Source organism: Bos taurus, chromosome 3, assembly GCF_002263795.3.
Source record: "Bos taurus isolate L1 Dominette 01449 registration number 42190680 breed Hereford chromosome 3, ARS-UCD2.0, whole genome shotgun sequence".
In the NCBI taxonomy this organism is placed as follows: domain Eukaryota; kingdom Metazoa; phylum Chordata; class Mammalia; order Artiodactyla; family Bovidae; genus Bos; species Bos taurus.
In genome coordinates, this window is record NC_037330.1 from 103,517,861 (window position 1) to 103,540,033 (window position 22,173).

The 22,173-nt window shown below is 42.1% G+C and overlaps 1 protein-coding gene across 1 annotated transcript; it reads right to left on the reverse strand.

Moving 5' to 3' along the window:
* Positions 1–2,208: 2,208 nt before the first annotated feature.
* Positions 2,209–21,744, reverse strand: YBX1 (Y-box binding protein 1). Its single transcript, NM_174815.2, is given in 8 exon segments — positions 2,209–2,596; positions 3,473–3,738; positions 7,203–7,285; positions 7,401–7,703; positions 8,001–8,090; positions 10,809–10,842; positions 20,688–20,751; positions 21,440–21,744. Coding segments are annotated over 7 exon segments (975 nt in total). The 5' UTR covers positions 21,606–21,744; the 3' UTR covers positions 2,209–2,596; positions 3,473–3,503.
* Between the last annotated feature and the right edge of the window lie 429 nt (positions 21,745–22,173).

Consider the following 22,173-nt stretch of genomic DNA (forward strand, 5'->3'; position numbering starts at 1 on the left):
CCTCCCAGACCAGGGAATGAACCCACTTCCTGCACTGGCAGGCAGATTCTTTACCACTGAGCCACCAGGGAAGCCCTCTGCATTTGCTTTCTGTACCTTTACTCTTTTGCCTTCTGTTGGATTCAGCTGGCCAAGCTCGGGTGAAACCCAATCCTCCACCTGCTGGCAGTTCTACTTCCTTGGTATACTTATTTTCCTATTCTCCAAGACAACTATTTTACATCTTTTTCTCTCCTCTAACCTCTAATCTCTCATCTTTTCTAAAACCCAAAAATGTCATTAAAAAAAAAAAAATTGAATTTGAATAGATGGATTAACATCATTCTCAATATCCATGAACATGTAAATCTTCATTTTGCTTTAATGTCTTTCAATAGTTTTGCTTCCTCCCAGATTTTTGGAAAATGTTACTTAGTTCTACACACATTTCCTTGATACTACTGTATTTATTATACGAAATACATTGTAGCTCTTTACCGACTATCCATTCTTGACTACCAGCTCTTCTGGTTTGTCACCACTATCACCCATTCCTTAAGTATTACCTGACTGCCTAGGCTATCCAGTACAAGCTTCAACAGAAACCAAAAGCATCCTCAATTAATTTTAGAGGAACAAAACAGACAACAAACTTGATTTGACTGAGTTGGCACTCAGTGCCTTACCACCTTCTGTGCTCCAGCCACACAGGTCTTCAGGAATATGAGGTATTCAAACTGTTACAGTGGGAAAACCAGACTGGAGGGTAAGCAGCTAGGGTAGAGCTGTCAGAGGAAATCGCTGCAGCAGGGCACTGCTGCCACCACCCCTCTCTAGGCTATTTAGTCCTCGTACATAGTGAATTCATGATGTGCTGGGTGACGCGAGAAAAATACACGAGAGAAAAACAGTGTTCTGTTTGCAACACTGGCAGCAAGACTACATCACAAAAAGCTTTCTTCCTTGCCATGGTTTTCAGAATCACATTCTTACATTATTGGATTATATAAGCAATGTTGAAATCGTTTCCCACAACATATATCCTAATGCATGCAACTGTTAAAAAAAAACACTACATTTTACATACCACGAGCAGTGCTCAATTGTCCATACCATCCAAAGAGTTGGTCTCAATTTCAGAAAAGGCATTTCAAGGTGTTAACTGATACTAGCCCAGCTACTTGCCTATTTTTTCCCACTTTATTCACCAGTCCCCTGAACTAAAACTACCACTGCAATGCAACTCTTGCTTCTGTGAATGCCAAGCCCATTCTGAACAGGCATACAGCACTGCATGACTCCCAGATACACCTCTCTAGCCAACTGTATATTCCCAAGGTCTCGAAAACTGGCCAGAACGATCCAGAATGTCTCTAGATAGCAGTCATTAAATTATTCCATAAAGGAAAGTAATAAGACACTATAAAACATACAACATGCTAAACAAGGGTGCTGAGGACACAATGAATGTCACTGACCTCTATATTCTCTAAGCAGCCTTCCCACAAGCATTCCATCATTTGTGGTTACCATCTCTAGTACCCAAGTAAAGGAGCTGAGCTGTGTTTACTGAGTATATCAGTCTCTGTGGCAGACATCTGCTAACTAAGGTGTGTGTCCTTCAATCTGCAGGCTGAAATAACTCACAGTCCTGTTAGTCTCCACTAGAACATGCCGTCTCTTTACCACTGCCTCCCAGTAAAAGGAACTCACTCTTGGGAAGGAATGATGCGAAAGCTGAAAGTCCAGTACTTTGGCCACCTCATGCGAAGAGGTGACTCATTGGAAAAGACTCTGATGCTGGGAGGGATTGGGGGACAGGAAGAGAAGGGGACGACAGAGGATGAGATGGCTGGATGGCATCACCGACTCGATGGAGTCGGTGGACTCGAAGTCACTCGACACCACTCGATGGACTCACTCGTGAGTCTGAGTGAACTCCGGGAGTTGGTGATGGACAGGGAGGCCTGGTGTGCTGCGATTCATGGGGTCGCAAAGAGTCGGACACGACTGAGGGACTGAACTGAACTGAACGGGAAATGGCCAGATTATCGTAGCAAATTCTAATTTTCAGTACAGGTATGCTACTCAACAAATGATTACACATTTTAAGAACATTTCCTTGAGTAAATACCACTAAGTATCACCTATCTGCAGAGATTTAAGCTAATAACCAGCTAAGTCCTTATAAACTAAAATGAAGCAAGGCAGAAATATACAACAAAGACAATTATTTAAGACCTTTATTAACAGGTGCTTGCAGTTTGTTGACTTTTTTTTTTTTTGAAAAAATCAAGCTGTAAACTTTTATTACAAATTAAAAATGAGGTTCTTAAAAATCTCAACTTGACCAGATATGAAACAATTTAAAAACCTTTAAAGGTGTATTGAGAAAAAACAGGTTTTTTTTTTTTTTTAAAAAACACGTTTGTCATTACCAAAAAGAGACGTCTTTAGGTAAAAATAATAAAAACCCCATGCTGCATAGATAATGCAGATAGTTCTAGTTATCTGGTCAACAGGCAAAAAGCAAGCACTTAAGGTCTTCAGCTCCAATCTTTTGTTCATTTCTTATTGCTGGAATTTCATATTCATTTCTTCTTGTTGGATGACTAAACTGTAAGAGAAAAAACAAGATTTTTAATTACCTTCTATAGTTCACTGCAATCTTATAGTATATCAAATTGCTCCAGCTCAAATTAGCTAGGTAGGGAAGGTATTAACACATCTCATACTGGTTTACCTTTACACAGCAGTTCATAACAGGAGTGGGCATTGCTATATAATAAGAACGATTACTCGTAGGTTCTGAATAACCTTTTGACACTCAAAATGGGGGAAAAAGTCTCACTGGCTGAAAATGATAATTCTAGAGTCAAACAGAGACAATACAGGTCTCCTAGAATCAAGTAAAAAGGGAATCCTCTTAATTTTAGAATTGATGATGTAATGCCAAAAGCCACCACATTCCTCAAACAGACCATACTGGTCATCACCACCTACGTTTTTAATCCGAGTAGCTATCCCACTTATTTTTGAAAATGAAGAATATCACAATGTAATTTACTTGTTAGGGTAAGGTTAGCAAGACTTTCCTCAGCGCACTGCTGTTTGTGTGTGCGCTCAGTCATGTCCGACTCTTAACGACCCCCAAGACTACAGCCCACCAAGCTCCTCTGTCCATAGAATTTTCCAGGCAAGAATACTGGAGTGGGTTGCCATTTCCTTCTCCAGCTTACTAGTAAAATCATCCAAGAAAGTTGACAAAAAGGCCCTAACACAAAAGATACAATGTAAAGCTAGGCCAGAGTATGGCTCTGACATACAGTCGACTAACAAAATGACATTTGAGTCATCTTAAGATTAGTTTGGGTAGAAGACACCGTAAGTTTATGTGGCTTACCTTACCTGATGAACTGGGTTTTCCTCTCTCTCATTAATGGACATCACTCATGACTGCCCAGAGGCCAGAAGGCCATCAAGGCTCACTTACCCGGATGATGGTAGAGATGGTAAGCCGGCATTTACTCAGCCCCGCCCTGCTCAGCCTCGGGAGCGGACGAATTCTCAGCTGGTGGATCGGCTGCTTTTGTCTCTTTGCCATCTTGTGGTTTAGGGTTTTCTGGGCGTCTGCGTCGGTAATTGAAGTTGCGGCGGTACCGACGTTGAGGTGGCTGCTGACCTTGGGTCTCATCTCCTTGGTTTTCCTTATCTTCTTCATTGCCGTCCTCTCTGGGCTGTCTTTGGCGAGGAGGGCCCCTGGAACGAACATTGTGGAAGCTTGCAATGATAAAACCTGCTTTCTTTCATCAAGTCACCAGGTCAACACATCTGCCCTTTCTGTTATCAAGTGGTGTGCAGGCAGTTTATCAAAACTGAAAGAGTAAACTTGGTTTTTACTGCACAAATTGAATATGACGACTCGGTAAAAGGATTTGGAAGTGTAAACTAAGATGACCATTTAAAACTGATGTTAATAGTCTCATATTACCCAATATATCCATATATATACCCAATATATTCATAGATAATTAAGTGAAGGTTGGGGAGCCTGGAGTGCTGCAGTCCATGAGGCCACAAAGACTTGGACACGACTTAGTGACTGAATAACAACATGCTCATATTACTCAAAATACCCATAGTATAACCTATTCCAAAGTTAGCCATGGAAAGACTAAAGCTGTACAACACCATCAACACCCTGATGCTATTTAAAAACACGGGTATTAAAGTAACCAGGTTTGGAAACAAGTGCTAACCTTTATAGATGAACATTTGTTTAAAAAAAAAAAAAGGAGAAATCAAAACCAGAGAAAAGGTATTATCTTCATACAAATCAAAGTACACAGCAACCATTAGTTTGGGAAAGGCAAATCAAAACCACTTCATACACACCAGGAGAGCCATAATCCCAAGGCTGAAAACAATCATACTGGGGAAGGGATGGAGAAATTCCTCAATACACTGCTGGCTGGTGTGACTATAAAATGGTGCAGCAGCTTTGGAAAACGGTTTGGAGACTAAATGACCTAGCAGTTCTACTTCTAGATCTGTATCCAAAACAATATCCATTATGCATTATTTTAACATTCACAACAAGATGTGAAAATAACCCAAATGCCCATCAACCAAGTTAACGAAGAACAAATGTAATATCCATACAACGGAACCTGATTTGGTCATAAAAAGAAATCAAGTACTAATGATAAAGGCATGAATGACTAAAATACATGAGGTCAAAGCCAGACACAAAAATGTCCAAACTAGGCAAATACAGAGATAAGGAAAGCAGTAGCCAGGGGCTGGGGTAGAGGGGAATGGAGAGTGACTGTTAATGAATACAAGCCCTTTTTTTTCTTTTGGAGGGGACACATGATAACTTTGTGAATACACTAAAGACGAGAGTCACACACTTTAAACACCAAGATTATCAGCATACCTTTTACACCTGTGTAGGCCATCCCAGCTCTAACTATTTAAGATTCCATTTTTCACCTCTAACCCCTCCAATCTTCCACCTTCCCCTCCCAACTTCCCCTGCCCCCCGCAGCCCCCACCACACCTCTTCTCCTGGAACGGTTTCCCCACATTTTGGGGAACCAGTCTGGCAAAACTGCCCTGGCCCTCCCCTGTAGCCTTCCAGTGGCACTCCCCTGTAGCCTTTTTGAATTCTAAAACCCCACCTTTCAAATCTTAATGTCATGTTCCATTTTACTACCCTTTTCCTATTGTAATTATCACGACAGTTCCATGTAACATTGGCTTTTAGATTCTTTCAGTTCAGTTCAGTCGCTCAGTCGTGTCCGACTCTTTGCGACCCCATGAATCGCAGCACGCCAGCCCTCCCTGTCCATCACCAACTCTGGGAGTTCACTCAGACTCACGTCCATTGAGTCGGTGATGCCATCCAGCCATCTCATCCTCTGTCGTCCCCTTCTCCTCCTGCCCCCAATCCCTCCCAGCATTAGAGTCTTTTCCAATGAGTCAACTCTTTGCATGAAGTGGCCACTTTACCTCCCATGCAATTCTCGTTTGCTACTTCGGTTCTCTCAGTTTCAAGCATTCCACTCTCTAGTCACCCTTTACTTATTTTCCTGGTGTATTCCAGGAGTCTTGTTCTCCCACTCTTACGTCCACTAGGACCTGTAATCCAACAATCCTATCAATCATTCTGTCCCTTCAGTTCAGTTTTGTCGCTCAGTCGTGTCCGACTCTTTGTGATCTTAACTCTTCCTTAATCCTCTTCTCTCCTTTCTCTCCAAGTATAACGTCTACCACTAAAGATTACCATCAAACCCAAACCCAGTATCTTTGAGTAGACAAATGCTGAACAAATCTAACTGCTTAATCTGAGGCTGCTGCTCAAAATGGCTGCAAAAACATAAGCATGTTTGGTGGACCCACTTTAAATTTGTGATCACTGTTATTTGATTTCCCCCATTTCTCTTCTACAGATAATTTCACATATTTGTCCCAAACCTCTCACCCCTTTCCTTTTGATTTCACCAACACACTGGTGCCCCAAAACTGACTTTTTACACATGCAACATTCATGGTTCCCAGCAAAAGACATCCCATTACATGGACCAAACCTAATCCTAACTGAAGATAGCTGCAGCAGGTAATTCCCTGACAAGTATCCTTTTTTTTTTAATTGAATTTTTTAGCCTACAAATAAGCTCTTATTTCTCAAAAAAAAAAAAAAAAAAAAAAAATCCTTTCTTAATGATTCCTTTCCCTTTACTGCCACCCCATCTGTCTTCCTTTCAGCAAAACTCCTGCTACACTGATCTCAGATTTCTCACAATTTGCTCTTGGATCTGCATCAATCATTTCACCCCCTGGATTGTAAGTAGCATGTGTCATTTACTACTCAAAAAATTCCTGACTAAATAGTTTGGAAAGCCCTGCATTCATCGATAGATTATAATAAATATATTCAAATGAGACCACTAAAACTGAAGCACTCAACAAAAATTCATGTGCTATTTTTAAACACACCAAGGAAACTAGGTAGAAAGTTGGAAAAGTTCTACAACGTAACAAAAAGTAGACCAAGTATATTGCCCTTGGGATTTAAAGGGACAGAGCATGAAAGCCTATTTTAGGTCGTTTATCACTATCACAGATAAACATTTATCACTATTTAAGAGCTGACATTGTGATTGATTGCAGTATTTCAATAAGGTATCTATGTCTAGGTTTAGAATAGTATGCTACCTGTTAGTTTTAGGGATCACATCTGGAGACTCAATATCTAAAGACCTTTTACTACATATATGCATTAAACCTGTCTGGCCCATGAAGCTCTACCCTAATTCCTCTAATAATTAAACACCTTCTGTTAAAAAGGTATGCTTACCTTTACTTTTCTCCCTCCCAATGAATCAGGTCTTAAAGTTATAATACAATGCAGTTTAAACTACTATTCTCTTACCTGTTAAAGGACAGAAATGAGAAATTCCATACCCTCATTAGAGTAAAACAACAACAAAACCAACTGCAAAAAGTAGACCACATCTATAAAGCTGTTTTTAACCAGTGCCAGCAAAGATGCAAAGAACACATTCTCAAAGATAACTGACTTCAGGTTCACCTCTTAGGCATCTGATGAAAGAAAATGTGAAGTGTTAACAGACAAATGACTGAAAAAGCCTGCAGAAGAAGCATGCTGCTGCTGAGTTGTAATACATGCTTGAAACAATCGTAAATGCAAACTGTACCTGCGGAATCGTGGTCTGTAGCCCCGATACATATTCTGTCTCACTGGTCTACCTTGTTCTCCTGCACCCTGGTTGTCAGCACCCTGAAAAGGGAACGGAAACCAAGCCAAATTTTACTCAATTTACATTAGTGTAAAAACCCAACCAGACACAAGTCTGAACACAGCAGCAGTTAAAAGTAAATAAAAGCACGTTTACCTCCATCACTTCTCCCTGCACAGGAGGGTTGGAGTACTGTGGTCGACGCCCATAGGGTCTCCGCATGTAGTAAGGTGGGAACCTCCGCCTGCGGTAGGGCCGGCGCTGTTGGGCCTGGCCTTCGGGAGCGCTCTCCGATCCCTCATTCTTTTCCCCACTCTCACTATTCTGGTAGTTCTGCTGGTAATTGCGTGGAGGACCCCTGCGACGTGGATAGCGTCTGTAATGGTTACGGTCTGCTGCGTATTTACTGCCTTGCACTGGAACTCCACCAGGGCCTGTAACATTTGCTGCCTCCGCACCCTACAAAAGCCATCATACAGTGATCGTGACAACGGAATTAAGTACATGCAACAAAACTTACACAAAAAATACAAAAGGATCTCTGTGGCCAGGGGTGCACTGAAATGATTAAACACTAGTTCCTCGCTGTTCTGAAGAGGTAGCCCTCTATCTGCAGCCAGCACATTAGGGTTGGTGCACCTGTGTTCAAGTGGTCACCTGACCCATCCATGCACCTTAGAGCCACCATCCTAATGGATGAGATCTCCAAAATATTTCCATACTGAAGTCAAACCTTTACACAAAAAGCATCCTCACCTTTTCTCCTTCAACAACATCAAACTCCACAGTCTCTCCATCTCCTACACTGCGAAGGTACTTCCTGGGGTTATTCTTCTTTATGGCAGTCTAGTAATATCACATTCCAAAAATAGATTAACAGGGGAGAATAATGTGCTTTTTCATTTAAAATGTACCAGAGTCAATATTATTTTAACTTGGATATACACATAAAATTAGCTTTAAATAAGACCAAACCATCAATAAATTTAGGAAAACAAGGACCAGTGCTAACCCCCAACCTCAACCAAAATACTCCAATCTTACAAGGCCCCAGCATTTTATCACTATTTTCCAAACTAAAACAAGTAATTTAACACGCAAGACAAACACAACTATAAACATGTATTTTAAAACGCTTTTTGCAAAAGCATTATATGTAGCTTTGAACAAAATGAGGATATCCATCTATCCCCAAAGACTGCACTTAATAGTAGAAGCTAGCCCCACATAGGGCCAGTTTAGATGACAGGCGAGTTTAGTTTTGCATGCGTCAAAGTTGACCAAACCAACTTTGTCCCTGTGTTACCAGATCAAACTCTGTTACAAATGTCAACCAAAATTCTTTCCAACCTGATTGTGGGAATACTTCGATGGAAATGCAATTCCCATGAATTAACTATGACACTTTTTAATATTCTGTTGGTTATTACCTCCCCAGAATACATTATATCTCTCATTGTTACTCATTCTCCAGACTTGTATAAACAAAACTAAAGGGGAAGAATAACATCTCACATTTGTAATACTTTCATAAAGTACTTTCATGCATTACCCACTCAATCACATTATGAAGATGTGAGGCATCATTATTCATTCCTCTTTTAAGGTAATAAAACAGGCTTTAAAAGTCAGGGGACTTGCCCAAGGTCACAAAGTAAGTGGCAGAGTATGGACTTTTCTAAATCCAGGTCTCGGAACTCCAAATCCCATGTTCATTCTACTATATCACAGCGGTATCCATTACGGGATCACCCATGCATTTCCACTCCAGAGGAGGCAGGACAACCAACAAATCTGAAGCCAATTAAGCTCAAGTTGCCCAGAACTGCAGTCTCCTTGTACCACCACCAAGACCTGAGCAGCCAAAGTCCTAAGAAACAACTAAATGTTGAAACCACCTCCAAAATAAAGAGGAAAGCATATTGGTGACAACTTGTGGGTTGGTACAAGTGGGTGACATGTGTTCAGCCAAATAATTGATCTCATCTGTCATCTAAACTGTCACAAAGTTTTCATACCTTTCATGTAACTTTCAATTATCTGCAGTCATAGGGGATAGCAGAAATATGGGTTAATTAAAATCCCAAGCTCTTAATTTGGTCAGTATCAATTCTCTCCTGCACATTCCCAGACCCTTCACTGTTGCCCAAAGGCAGCAAGACTGGCAAGCCTTGCTGTCTGTCTCTTGTACCCAAGTCTGCAAATTCCTTCTAATATGCAGAAGGAAGTAAGAAACAGATTAAGTATTGGTACTCTATTTTATAAAACAAACATTTGTTTTAATGCAATATTTTGCCTGAGCAGTCCTGTATTTGTTTACAATTTAAATGTTTCCATACTTAATGTTTGACCCTGGGATTACTGAACAGGCTTTTGGATGTACCTAGAAACTGATCTGGTTTCCCCCTCAATTGTCACTGAGTGGTCTACAGGTCAATGCAGAGAGCTACACACCACCAACTTGAGGCAGCCTTTCCAAGGAAGTATGCTGCCAGCCAAGCTCACACCTGCCTGAATAAAGGCACGCGTGTGGTGACTTTGTCTTTTGATGTCTACATCACAGTACAGTGGTTAAAAAGTTCTTAAAGAGCGATTTTCAATACAAGTCAATAATATTTCAATAGTCTTAGTAAAAAAACAAAACAAAACAAATCCATCCCCCGCCCCCGGCAGAATTCATAGAAGTATGCATTTCTAAACATTTTTCCTACCCATTGCATTCCTATGAAGAAAATTAAGTCCAATGAAGCCTACGATATACTTAAGGTCGAAGTACTATTGTTCATTTGGCAGCGGCTTACTTAAACAATAAACTTCTTAATGTTTAAAGTTTTCCCAAATACTTTCCTTAAATAGTACTTGTGGAGGAAAGTCTGGCATGTAGCACCTATCCTGTCAGTCTTTTCCTCTCAAACACTGAGGCTAATCTAAAAACTATTTAATAAGTAATTCCCAACCTTGCCATACCACCCTTTCACTTAACCTTAAACTAGCAAGGATTTCTAAATTTTCCAAGCTGGTAAAAATTCTCCAAACATAAAAACGTATCTTACCCATTCAAAGTACTTTAGAACAAACAGAAGGATCTATGCAACAATGTCCAGTTTTTCAACATTTGTCTCAAATCAATGTATTTTGCAGCTCTGGCCTATTTCCCCCATCATTACTGTCATCTGTCAGAGGTAATTCTAACAGCATTTGAGTGTGTTATGGACAGCAACAGTAAGTTCGAATTTAGATTAATGGAGGTTTTCCATTTGTCTGAAATTAGGTTTGAAAATTTAGTGTAAGGAATCAAGTAAATTCAACATTTTAAAAAGCTACAGCTATTAACAAAACAAAATACCAACATGAAAGGCCTATTTTACTTAAGTGAACTGCCAACACAATGTTTGAATGTACACGTTTTTAAGCTGTACTACCCCTCTTCCTGTGGGGACTAAATTGTTTGCTAAGTGGACTTAATAATACCTTTTTTACAAGGAACAACAGTTTAGAAGACATACACCCTTTTCTTCTCACAAGTTTTGAGCCAGAAGTGTAAACAGCCACAGGAGCACTCACCTGGTGTACAAATACATCTTCCTTGGTGTCATTCCTACAAGACAGAACCAAGTAGAACAAGTTAGAAAATTGAACACTACATTGCATGTTGCCAAAGATTAAGAATGCGCTCGATCCTTTGAGCCTTCCCCTCCCCTTTCTAGAGACTTTCCTGGCTGCCAACCAGCCATTAGGAAGGAAATTAAGAATCAAAACAAAACACAACCAGTAAATCACAATGGTTTTACTAACAACTGTCTTACCACCTACCTCAGAAGCATTAAAAAACGAAAAAGACAAAAAGTGTGACTTACAAAGCCATTAAGAGGACAGAAGTGACTAGCAACATATACTGTCACTTCTCATTCTACTAAACACTAAAGGTATTCCAGCACAAGCCATTCGTACCTCTAAGAGCATGGTTACTAACTTAAGTAAAGGAGAAGAGATCATGAACATACTCTCATCAATTACTAGCTTCCTTCCTACTTCATCTTTACTATTCTGAATTCTCAACTTTCACTGAGGGTCAAAAGGATGACCTCAGAATGTACAATACCAGGAGTGAGCCCTAAATATAAACTACGGACTTTGAGCAATAAAATAATGCGGTCAAATGTAGATTTATCAATTTAAACAAATGTATCACTTGGTACAGTACAGCAGAGGTGGTCATGGATACAATCTGAAGGCCTGGGGTACATGGGAACCATGTATTTTCTGGTCAACTTTGCCATGAACAGAAAGTGCTGGTAAAAATACTGATTACAATAAAGCGACAGATTACAGTGAAGTACAAATATGAACACTACCAATACCGACATCATTCACATGGCAAGCACTGTTTGTGCCAGAAAACCAAGGAAGTGAAGATGAACGCAACTTTTCACTAGCACACAACCCTCTTTTACTTCATTGTAAGACATCATTTTTACACCCATCTTCGTTATTGTTTAGTTGTCTCTTTTGTGACCCCCACGGACCGTAGCCCACCAGGCTCCTCTGTCCATGGGATTTCCCAGGCAAGACTCCTGGAGTGGGTTGCCATGTCCTTCTCCAGGGGATCTTCCCCATCCAGGGATTGAACCTAGGTCTCCGGCACTGCAGGCAGATTCTTTACCACAGAACTACCTGGAAAACCCACACCAATCTTTAGTCTGTTGTTAAGCAAATATGGTTGAAATACTGCTTCAGGGCTTCACAAGTGTTAAAGGAAGCAACATTTGCCCTGAGTATTAAAGAAAATGAGAAAGATGTTCCCAGTGGAGAAGTCATGGACATGAGTAAAACCAACAACTAGCAAATTCAAGTTGAGTTTAAAGTGACTGGAGAATACGACCCGGCTTTTGTGGCTGTGTGGGTGAGGGAGTAGATTTGAGATACCGTTCTTAACTTAATAGGGGAAAAACTGTGAGTGAATGGATGTTAGAAGTGAGGGGGCAGTGGTGAATGATTTGACTTTCTAGAGATTGGGAATTAATGTGATGATACTATTAGTAAAAAGAACCACTGGAGGAGCAACATTTCTAGACCTTTACTGACTCACCCACCTATTTGTCAGTAGGTCAGAGTTGAGAAAGGACTCAATATTCTAGTGTTTATGCACCAAAAAATCCATATAGCATGGGATTATCATAACACAAGGACATTCACAGAAATAGGATTAATTTAAAATCTTCAAACACACCCCCCCCCAACCCAAGGCAGGGTGAGTGAAAATTGACCTCATAAACTAGTTAAGTATTGTTTAGTCACTAAGTCGTGCCTGACTCTGCAACCCCATGGACTGTAGCCTGCCAGGCTCCTCTGTCCATGGGATTTCCCAAGCAAGAGAACTGGAGTGGGTTGTCATTTCCTTCTCCAGGGGATCTTCCCAATCCAGGGATCAAACCAGAGACTCCTGCAATGGCAGGTAGATTCTTTACCACTGAGTCATCAGGGAAGCCCCATTGAATATTAGGAACACTTAGGAATTAACAGCCAGTTGGATTATCCATCTGTCCAACAGGTCCACATACATCACCCAATTCCACAGCCACCACTAGTTTTCAAATGCAACATGACTGAATTTCAAGCTCTAAGGGTGTTCCAAAGACAGGGGGACATTACTTTCATTAATGGGAGTAAAGGATATAAGACTTGCTAGATGACTAAGGTAAAGGATATTTGGTACTGGACTTCCATGTAAGTAAATTTATTACTAGAGTTTTGGGAAAAAAAAAAAAAAAAAAGTACTTTATGCTTTTAACATGCATTAAAATTTCCGTAAAAAAAAAAGGGGGGGGGGCAATTTTGGAGAGAGGGATTTTTCATTACTATCAACGCTGCTGCCCATCTATCTGGGTAGCCAATATATCATTTTTTCTAATGTAGCTGCAAATAGGTATTTACAGACTGAAAATACACACCACAATAAAAAGAAAAGCAGTTGTCTATGAATTTTACTTTAGGGTTGTAAAAGGAATTTCTAAACATTCACCAAATACTTATCTAGTCAGCTGATCTAGTTTTGCAACTTGTTACACATGGGAAAAGCTTAGATACGTAACAGCTTATACTGTGAGGGTTTAAGTTTCAGATACTTTGCCAAGCATTTTACCATACCAATCTTCACAATACCAAGGTGGGTGCTTTTATTTATATTACCACGCATTCTACAAATTAGGAAAATGAAGTATGCGGTCATCTGCTTACAGTGGTAGAATCTGACTCTACAGGCCCTGGTCTTTATCATGCTGAGAACTCAAAAAGGACCTGTTTGGAAATCTTTACTTATTTCTGCTTTAGAGGTAGATTACAGGATACGGTTTCTCTAATTTTGGGAGAGAACAGTAATAAATAACAAGCCGGCTGGAGTATCCCTACACACCCTCACCTGCAATAGTTATATTCTGTGTAACTGGCCCAGGGTCTGCTACATATTGCCCCCTCACCACCCGCAGCACATGGAAAATGCAAACACCATTCTTTGCTCACAAGCCACATAAAACCAGTTCTGTTCTGTGTGGGTTTGTTGATTCCCAATTACTGCCACTTTTAACTTTTTTCCAAAGTCTATTCTTTCATATTATTCCACCTTATTAGGTCTTCCTCTGATCTACCGTAGCCACAGGACTGACAATGAAAGAAGAGCAAACCCAACTCATTCAGTTCTTTAATAACGTTGGGTATTTACTTGTGCTAGCTAACTGGGCACTGTGCTAAGCACCAGAAATAAAAATAAGACATGGTCTACTCTCAAGAATTTCTATCTAGAAGGCCGCCAACACTCAGTCTAATACAGCAGCTGAATTACCAAACACAGTTGCATACTATAGTATGTTAACAGAAGCAGAAGATAACAACTATACAAAAAAGATCTTCACAACCCAGATAATCACAATGGTGTGATCACTCATCTAGAGCCAGACATCCTGGAATGTGAAGTCAAGTGGGCCTTAGGAAACATCACTACAAACAAAGCTAGTGAAGGTGATGAATTCCAGTGGAGCTATTTCAAATCCTGAAAGATGATGCTGTGAAAGTGCTGCACTCAATATGCCAGCAAATTTGGAAAACTCAGCAGTGGCCACAGGACTGGAAAAGGTCAGTTTTCATTCCAATCCCTAAAAAAGGCAATGCCAAAGAATGCTCAAACTACCACACAATTGCACTCATCTCACATGCTAGTAAAGTAATGCTCAAAATTCTCCAAGCCAGGCTTCAGCAATATGTGAACCGTGAACTTCCTGATGTTCAAGCTGGTTTTAGAAAAGGCAGAGGAACCAGAGATCAAATTGCCAACATCTGCTGGATCATGGAAAAAGCAAGAGAGTTCCAGAAAAACATCTATTTGACTGTGTGGATCACAATAAACTGTGGAAAATTCTGAAAGAGATGGGAATCCCAGACCACCTGACCTGCCTCTTGAGAAATCTGTATGCAGGTCAGGAAGCAACAGTTAGAACTGGACAAGGAACAACAGACTGGTTCCAAATAGGAAAAGGAGTACGTCAAGGCTGTATATTGTCACCCTGCTTATTTAACTTCTATGCAGAGTACATCATGTGAAACGCTGGACTGGAAGAAACACAAGCTGGAATCAAGATTGCCGGGAGAAATATCAATATTTCTCAATAAGTGGTGCAGATGACACCACTTATGGCAGAAAGTGAAGAGGAACTAAAAAGCCTCTTGATAACAAGTTAAAGAGTGAAAAAGTTGGCTTAAAGCTCAACGTTCAGAAAACTAAGATCATGGCATCTGGTCCTATCACTTCATGAGAAATAGATGGGGAAACAGTGAAAGCAGTGTTAGACTTTATTTTTTTGGGCTCCAAAATCACTGCAGATGGTGACTGCAGCCATGAATGGATGTGAGAGTTGGACTCTGAAGAAAGCTGAACGCCGAAGAATTGATGCTTTTGAACTGTGGTTGGAGAAGACTCTTGAGAGTCCCTTGGACTGCAAAGAGATCCAACCAGTCCATTCTAAAGGAGATCAGTCCTGGGTGTCAGTCCTTCATTGGAAGGACTGATGCTAAAGCTGAAACTCCAATACTTTGGCCACCTCATGTGAAGAGATGACTCACTGGAAAAGACCCTGATGCTGGGAGGGAGTGGGGGCAGGAGGGGACGACAAAGGATGAGATGGCTGGATGGCATCACCGACTCAATGGACATGAGTTTGAGTGAACTCTGGGAGTTGGTGATGGACAGGGACGCCTGGCATGCTGAGATTCAAGGGGTCGCAAAAAGGCGGACATGACTGAGCAACTGAACTGAACTGAAGGCCTATCAATCAAAGAAGGAGGACAGAGTGGCAAGATGGGATATAGAACAAAAAGGTTAAGAGCTCCTTACCAAAATCATTGGAGCCAAGGTTGGAATCCTGGCTATTCCCATTATTAACTACATAATCTTGGGCAAGCTGCCTTATTTGTGAAGTCAAATATCTAAGTTTGTTTCCTAGAGGCCTTAAAAAAAAAAACAAACACAAGTAAAATGAATTTGATCATTTCAATATTATGGTCAACATTAACTATTTAAGTATTTTACATCCAGTTTCTCAAATGCCCAACAGACGCGTGTATCTACTACTGTATTGGACAGCACAGATTTACAATATTTCAACAGCGTCATTCCATGTATCACACACTGGTCCTTCCATTCTCCAGCAGTCAAGGAGAATGTGTATTGTATTCTTCTACTCTACTTCTTCGTGTTCACAAAACATTATTCACTACTGAAAAAAAATTTTAAATGAAAACACAGCTTTCTCACCTATCTAAAACTACTGATATAATTTTATTCTTATTCAGCATATAACACAGTAGTGACATCAAGGAAAAAGAAATCACACAGATAGCAAGAGACTGAAGAAAAGGGGATGTCATTTTGAGTTAAGAGAATGCCAAAGAAAAAGGAAGTCCTGTAGGGATCTAAAGAAAATGAAAGGCTCTTCAAAGTCCCTAATGTAGTGCAATGAAGGTAAAAAAGCATGTAGCCAACTACAAATTTTAGGAAACATTCTTTTTACTAGGTGCCAATCCACAATACTGCCCGAAAGGAGACATACCATATTGTCAATAAATGCTCTTATGGCATTATCTGAAGGCCAGCACACCAAGCCATTAATAATTTAATATGCCCAAGAGCATAAATTAATTTATAATCCTATAGTTATAAAAACAAAAGCTTCAACTCTCAACAACTTGGTGAAATGACTTCTGGCCAACTCACAATCAGTGCCTAACCACCAGCACATGAATCAATCCTAGAGCGCTGTGCATACAAGCCACTGTCTTAGGAACTACAGTCTGTTTTTGAAAAGACTGCCAATGACACATCAGACTTGGGGGACCACTCAAATGGCTTTTAACGCCTCCAGCCCCCTTGGAGTCAAAGTGAAATCGCTCAGTCACATAGCACACCATCAAATCAAGTTTTCTCTAGTGCCCCAGCATTTTACTCATTTATGTTATACACTACATGTGATTTGGCTCTTCCCATGTGATCAAGCTATGATTAGTTTGACTTTAATAGCCTAAGAGGCTTGGCAATCATCTTTCTACAGGTCTACAAACTTTTAAAATTAACAGGCTTTGTGGGACTTCCCTGGTGGTCCAGTGGCCGAGACTCAACATTCCCAATGCAAGGGGGCCTGGGTTCAATTCCTGGTCAAGGAACTAGATTTCCACATGAAAAGTAAGACCCAGTGCAGCCAAGTAAATATTTAAAACAGGCTTTGTAGGGTCACAGACTGCTGTATATTTTCCTTTCTTTTAAACAACATTTAAAAGGCAAAACTGGTTCCTGATTCAAAGATCATATAAAAACAGAATGAATTTAAAGATAAAGCCTAGTACTCTCTCCTATAATTCCTTAATTGCCTCCCAATATTAGGTAGATAATCTGCATACTAAACTAGAACTATATTATGGCAATCCCTAACTACATGAAAAAGGCAGTGAGAAGTAGAAAGCTTTTCTATGGGGAACTAGCAGCATACAGGAGCCCTAGTGACAAGCTAGATATCACTTAAGAACCTTTCAAATGACCAAGAATACCACCTCCACCCCCAATCTGTAACCATATGGAAACAAACAAATTGTAGACTAGGCAGACAGCATAACAGCAGTTAGGGCACACAAACTCCAATGTGAGAAAATAAATTCAAATCCCAGCTCTGCTACTTACTAGCCACACTTCTTGGAGCAAGTTTACTCAACCTCTCTGTGCCATGCAATAGTACCTATACCGGAAATGTCGAGGATTAAATCCATTAGTTGACTTTAAGCATTTACTATAGTTCCTGGCATAAATATTTGATAAACATTAGCTACTCTTACCACCACTGTAATTAAGAATCAGTTATATACACATGAAATCCCCAATAGGGAGGGCCCCTAAAGGGAGACCAAACCTGAGAGCCACAATATAGTATTTTTCTAGGGAGGGACAGCTGAGCCTTTACTAGACCTTGGGTAATAAGTAATAAACACAAATGCATTAACAGAGGCCAGGCAGGAAAGGAAGTCAACAACAGGAGAAAACTAAGCCTAAAAGATGTGGTAAAAGAGAATGCATACCCCATTTACAGGTGGTAACACTCAAGGCGAGCTGATTTTCATTTGCTTGGAACTAAAGGCCCCCAAACTAAAATAGTAGCTCTTTAAAAACTCACAGATTAGGCACATTACCAGTTTGTGATCTCTTCTGTATTTGATTCTCTTTGCTCCAACTTTCTTGGCCACCCCTTACAATTAATTTAGCATTTTAACTACTCTGGATAACAGAAAAATATTTCTATTCTGGTCACTAAAAGATGCATGTCCAACTGGAAAATAAGTTGTTACTGATGCATGTCAATCTTTCTTAAATTTGGTGAGCATGGATTAATCCTCAACACCTGGAAGCACAAGAGGAAACAGTTTCTAGATTCAAAATCAGAGTAATCAAACCCTGAAAACACTGACCCCATGCCACCATTCTAACGCTATCTTAAATAGTCTTGAGTGAAGTTTTTCATTATAAAATGAAAAATAATTCTGGGGGTTAATAAACCCCTCTAGTCACATAATCCAATTATCTTTCGTAGTCACAGAACACAAAATAACAACAATGAATTCCTAGACTACATAGCCCAAGAAAACAAAGCCAAAAAATTTGCTGTGTTAAAATTGACAGTCTTATTTATTTGGCACCTTTGATACAATACAATCCTTAAAAGAATAATTCTAACAAGGCTTTAACAATTATCACAAGCAATAACAGACTGAAAAAAGTTTATAATAATAAAGTACATTCCTTTAAATGGGACTTTTACATTAAAAATGTATTTTTAACAAATTGCAAAAACTTAAGAACCTAAAATACATAATTCATAGAATCCCAAGGTTAAAATTAGAGCTATACCAATCATCCCATACACTGTATCCTCAAAAACAGCACACATCTCACACACACACACACACACACACTCTCTCTCTCTCTCTCAGGAAAGCCAGGTGCCTACAGCCCTGAACCACTTGCTATACATTTTCCCTTATGCAAGGTAAACCTCTCCTGGACTTAACTTCTGTTAGGTTTTATAGTGCCTTGTTCAGAAGTCTCTGAATCATTGAGATGACCAGTTCAGAAGTGAGAAGCACATTTATTTGAACCAGTTAGTTTGACAAAACACTGTGGTTAAGACAATCCAAACGAAGGATCATTAAAAGCCAACTTACATTTAACTTGCCCTATCTGATGATCAAAAGAGTTGATTACAAGTTAAGACGAATAAATGAATGGTATCTCACAGAATTAACTTAGAACCCGAAGAACTGCTTTTACCTTGGATTATCAATTGTTCACTTACAAATATAATCTAGATCCATTTAACAAATGCAGCAGAACAGAAGGCACATATATGCTACAATCTTTAAAACACACAAATTGCTTAAAAGGCTGCAAATTATAGATCACTCCTAATAGGCACACCTGTGATAGCCTATCACCACACTGGGTCAAAGGTCAAAAGCTGTGTTTCTCAAACTGAGGTTCACAAGCTATAATCACCTGGAATTCTCCTTAAAAAATGTACTCCAGACCCAATGAATCTAAAGCTCAGAATGAAGAACTCAGGAATGTGCACTTTTACCCTTTCAAGGTAAGCACACAAATTCGAAAACCACTGGTTTAAGGGTGAGGCTAGAAAGGAGAATCAGATTAAGACTGAAATACTAACAAATTCAGAGATCACCTAAAAAGTGGTCAAACACTGGCATCAAAGCAGTCCCTGCCTTCCTCAGTAGTAACCCATTATCAAAAAGCTGATGAGAAAATGTAGCCTTGGCCTGTCCCAAGGCAGTGTAAGAACAGATGGAAAATCCCTAAAGATTTTGGAAAAAATAAAATGTTTCCCCTCAGCTGCAAAAGTGGAAAACAGACTGTCAAATGCTTACAATCTCTTTTGCTCTCTGAGTGTTTAAGTAACTAATGGGTTTTTGCCAGCCAATTGTGTGTCTAGTTTTGATCTTGCCCACTTGGTTTCCCTCAGTAGTGTCCATTTCAGAAACATTTGGTATTACTTCTTACTCTTGAAGTTCTTTCAAACATCCAGTGTAATAGGGGTGTAAGAAAATGCTAAGATGACTGCATCATACCTGTAAGGCCAACACTGCTGTTCGCATGCAGTGCTCTACACCCTGTAACTGCACTGCCAGCCTGGGCAGCCATCTTGGAAAAGATGCCCGGCTGACAGGGACCACGAAGAGCACTGAGTGAACTGCAGTCACCATCCTACTGCTACAAACAACTCAAAGGATTAATCCTAAAGATGCACTTTGCAGCTCTGCCTTCAAATACAAAGAATAATGTAATCGTGGACTAAGGTCACTGTAAGCTACAACCAAAGCTTTAACAGGTACGACTGGGGGCGGGGGAGACAAGGAAGTAGGAGGAATAAGGCAATAAGACCTTAGTCAAAATGACATACTTGCATTGTCAAATCATGTTACCTCCAAAGGTTAACAAGTTGTAAATAACCTACATAATAAACAGCGGCACACATTTTCTAATACCAATTTCAGTAACAGAAAAGAATGAAGAATAAAAATGCGAGGGGTCTAAGCCTAACAGAATCACACCAGATCTTACCTTTCTCAGTTCGCCCTAACTGGTAAGAGATGGCTCACTCACTCTGCCTTTTAAATCGCTTTGTATCTTTCAAGTTAGCTAGAGATCAACATTTAGCTACAAAACAAAGACATCTCTAGGTCTCCTAATCCTTTCGTTCACTAAAGAAAACAAAACCCCACTAGCACTACAACCAGGGGTGGCAACCTACACAAGCGCCAACAACCCCAAGTTCGTAAAGCCTACAGATGGAGGAGAGCAATGCAAGAGGCAGGACAGGGCTTCAGCGGCGGTCACCTCACCTGTTGATGAAACCATATCCGTTTCTTACATTGAACCATTTTACTGTTCCCAAAACCTTCGTTGCTGAAGGAGAGAGGAAAAAAACCCACAATTACTAGACGTCCTTTTTCAAAACCGCCACGCTTCAGCATCCGGTGGCTCACGCATTCCCTGGCAGCGACCCACGGCCACCTGACAGCCTTTTTCCCCAGGGACCGCCGGCCATCCGCGCGGTCCACGTGGGTGAACCCACCGCAGCAGAGGCCCCGGGGCAGGCCCGGGCCGCGGGCCCGGGCCGGGTGTGCGCGGGGACCGCGGGCGGCGGCGAGCACGTGAGAAGGGGGAAGCTGCCCGGCCCACTCCGGCCTGCGTAGGCGGCGCGCCGCGCCCTCAGGGTACACGCGGAAGGGAGCGGGTGGGGGACGGAACAACGGCGTGCGGGCCCGGGCGCACGCGGCTGGCGGGCACGGAGGGGAGGGACCCCGCCGCACACGCGGTCGGCGGCGCGCGGCCGCACAGGGGGAGGGGCGCGCGGCCGCGCGGGGTCCGCAGGGGGCGCGGGAGGCGGCGCGAGCGCGCGCTTGCCGGGCACGCGGACCGGGCGGGCCAGCGTCCGCGAGGGCGCGAGTGGGGGGGCCTGGGGGAGGGGCGGCCGCGCGCCGCCGAGTCGGTCCCCGCCGGCCGCGCGCCCGCCGGCTCGCCCCGCTTCGGGTAACGGTTCCGCCGCCAGACTTCCCTCCTTGCCCCACCCCCGTCCACGTCCGGTCCTCACCGATGACCTTCTTGTCCCCGCCGGCAGGCGCCGCCGATGTGAGGCCGCCCGGGCCGCCGCTCCCTGCGCCGCTGCCCGTCGTGCCGGGCTTGGTGTCGGCAGCGCTGAGGGCGGGGGCGGCGGGGGGGGCGGCGGGCGGCTGCTGGGTCTCGGCCTCGCTGCTCATAGTTGCGGTGATGGTGACTGGGGCCGGCTGCGGCAGCTGCGGCTCCTCCCGGGGTGTGATGGTAACTAGGCCGGCGGCGGCGGTGGGGCTGCTCAGGGCTCTCTGGGGTCCGCTCTCCGCTCCCGCTACCGATCGAACTAGCGAGAATGGCGGGACGGGCGGGATAAGCCCTGCGAGCGACCCGCCCTAAGCATCGTTCAATGGTCAGTAGTGTTGTCAATCTCACCACCTGACCACAACTCCTAGTTTCTATTGGCTAATACTCTTTCACTCCTCCACTCTCATTGGCCTTTAGGCGGCTAATTCGACCGACCTACAACCGTTCCTGCCTCTGCTGCCGCCATAGAGACCGGAACTAGAATTAGAGTAGAGTCACCACGAGAACCATAGAGAACCCGAGAGGACGGGCAAGAGGGGACGTGACTTTCACGAGGCTGCAGCCGGGGTGGGCCGGCTCCAAGTCCAGGGTTGTGTCCTGGCCGAAGGAAAGGTACGGCCAGATGCCTGCGCCGGGATTACCCGGCCTGACCTGGGGGCTTGGAACGGGGCCCGACGACACCGTAGCTGC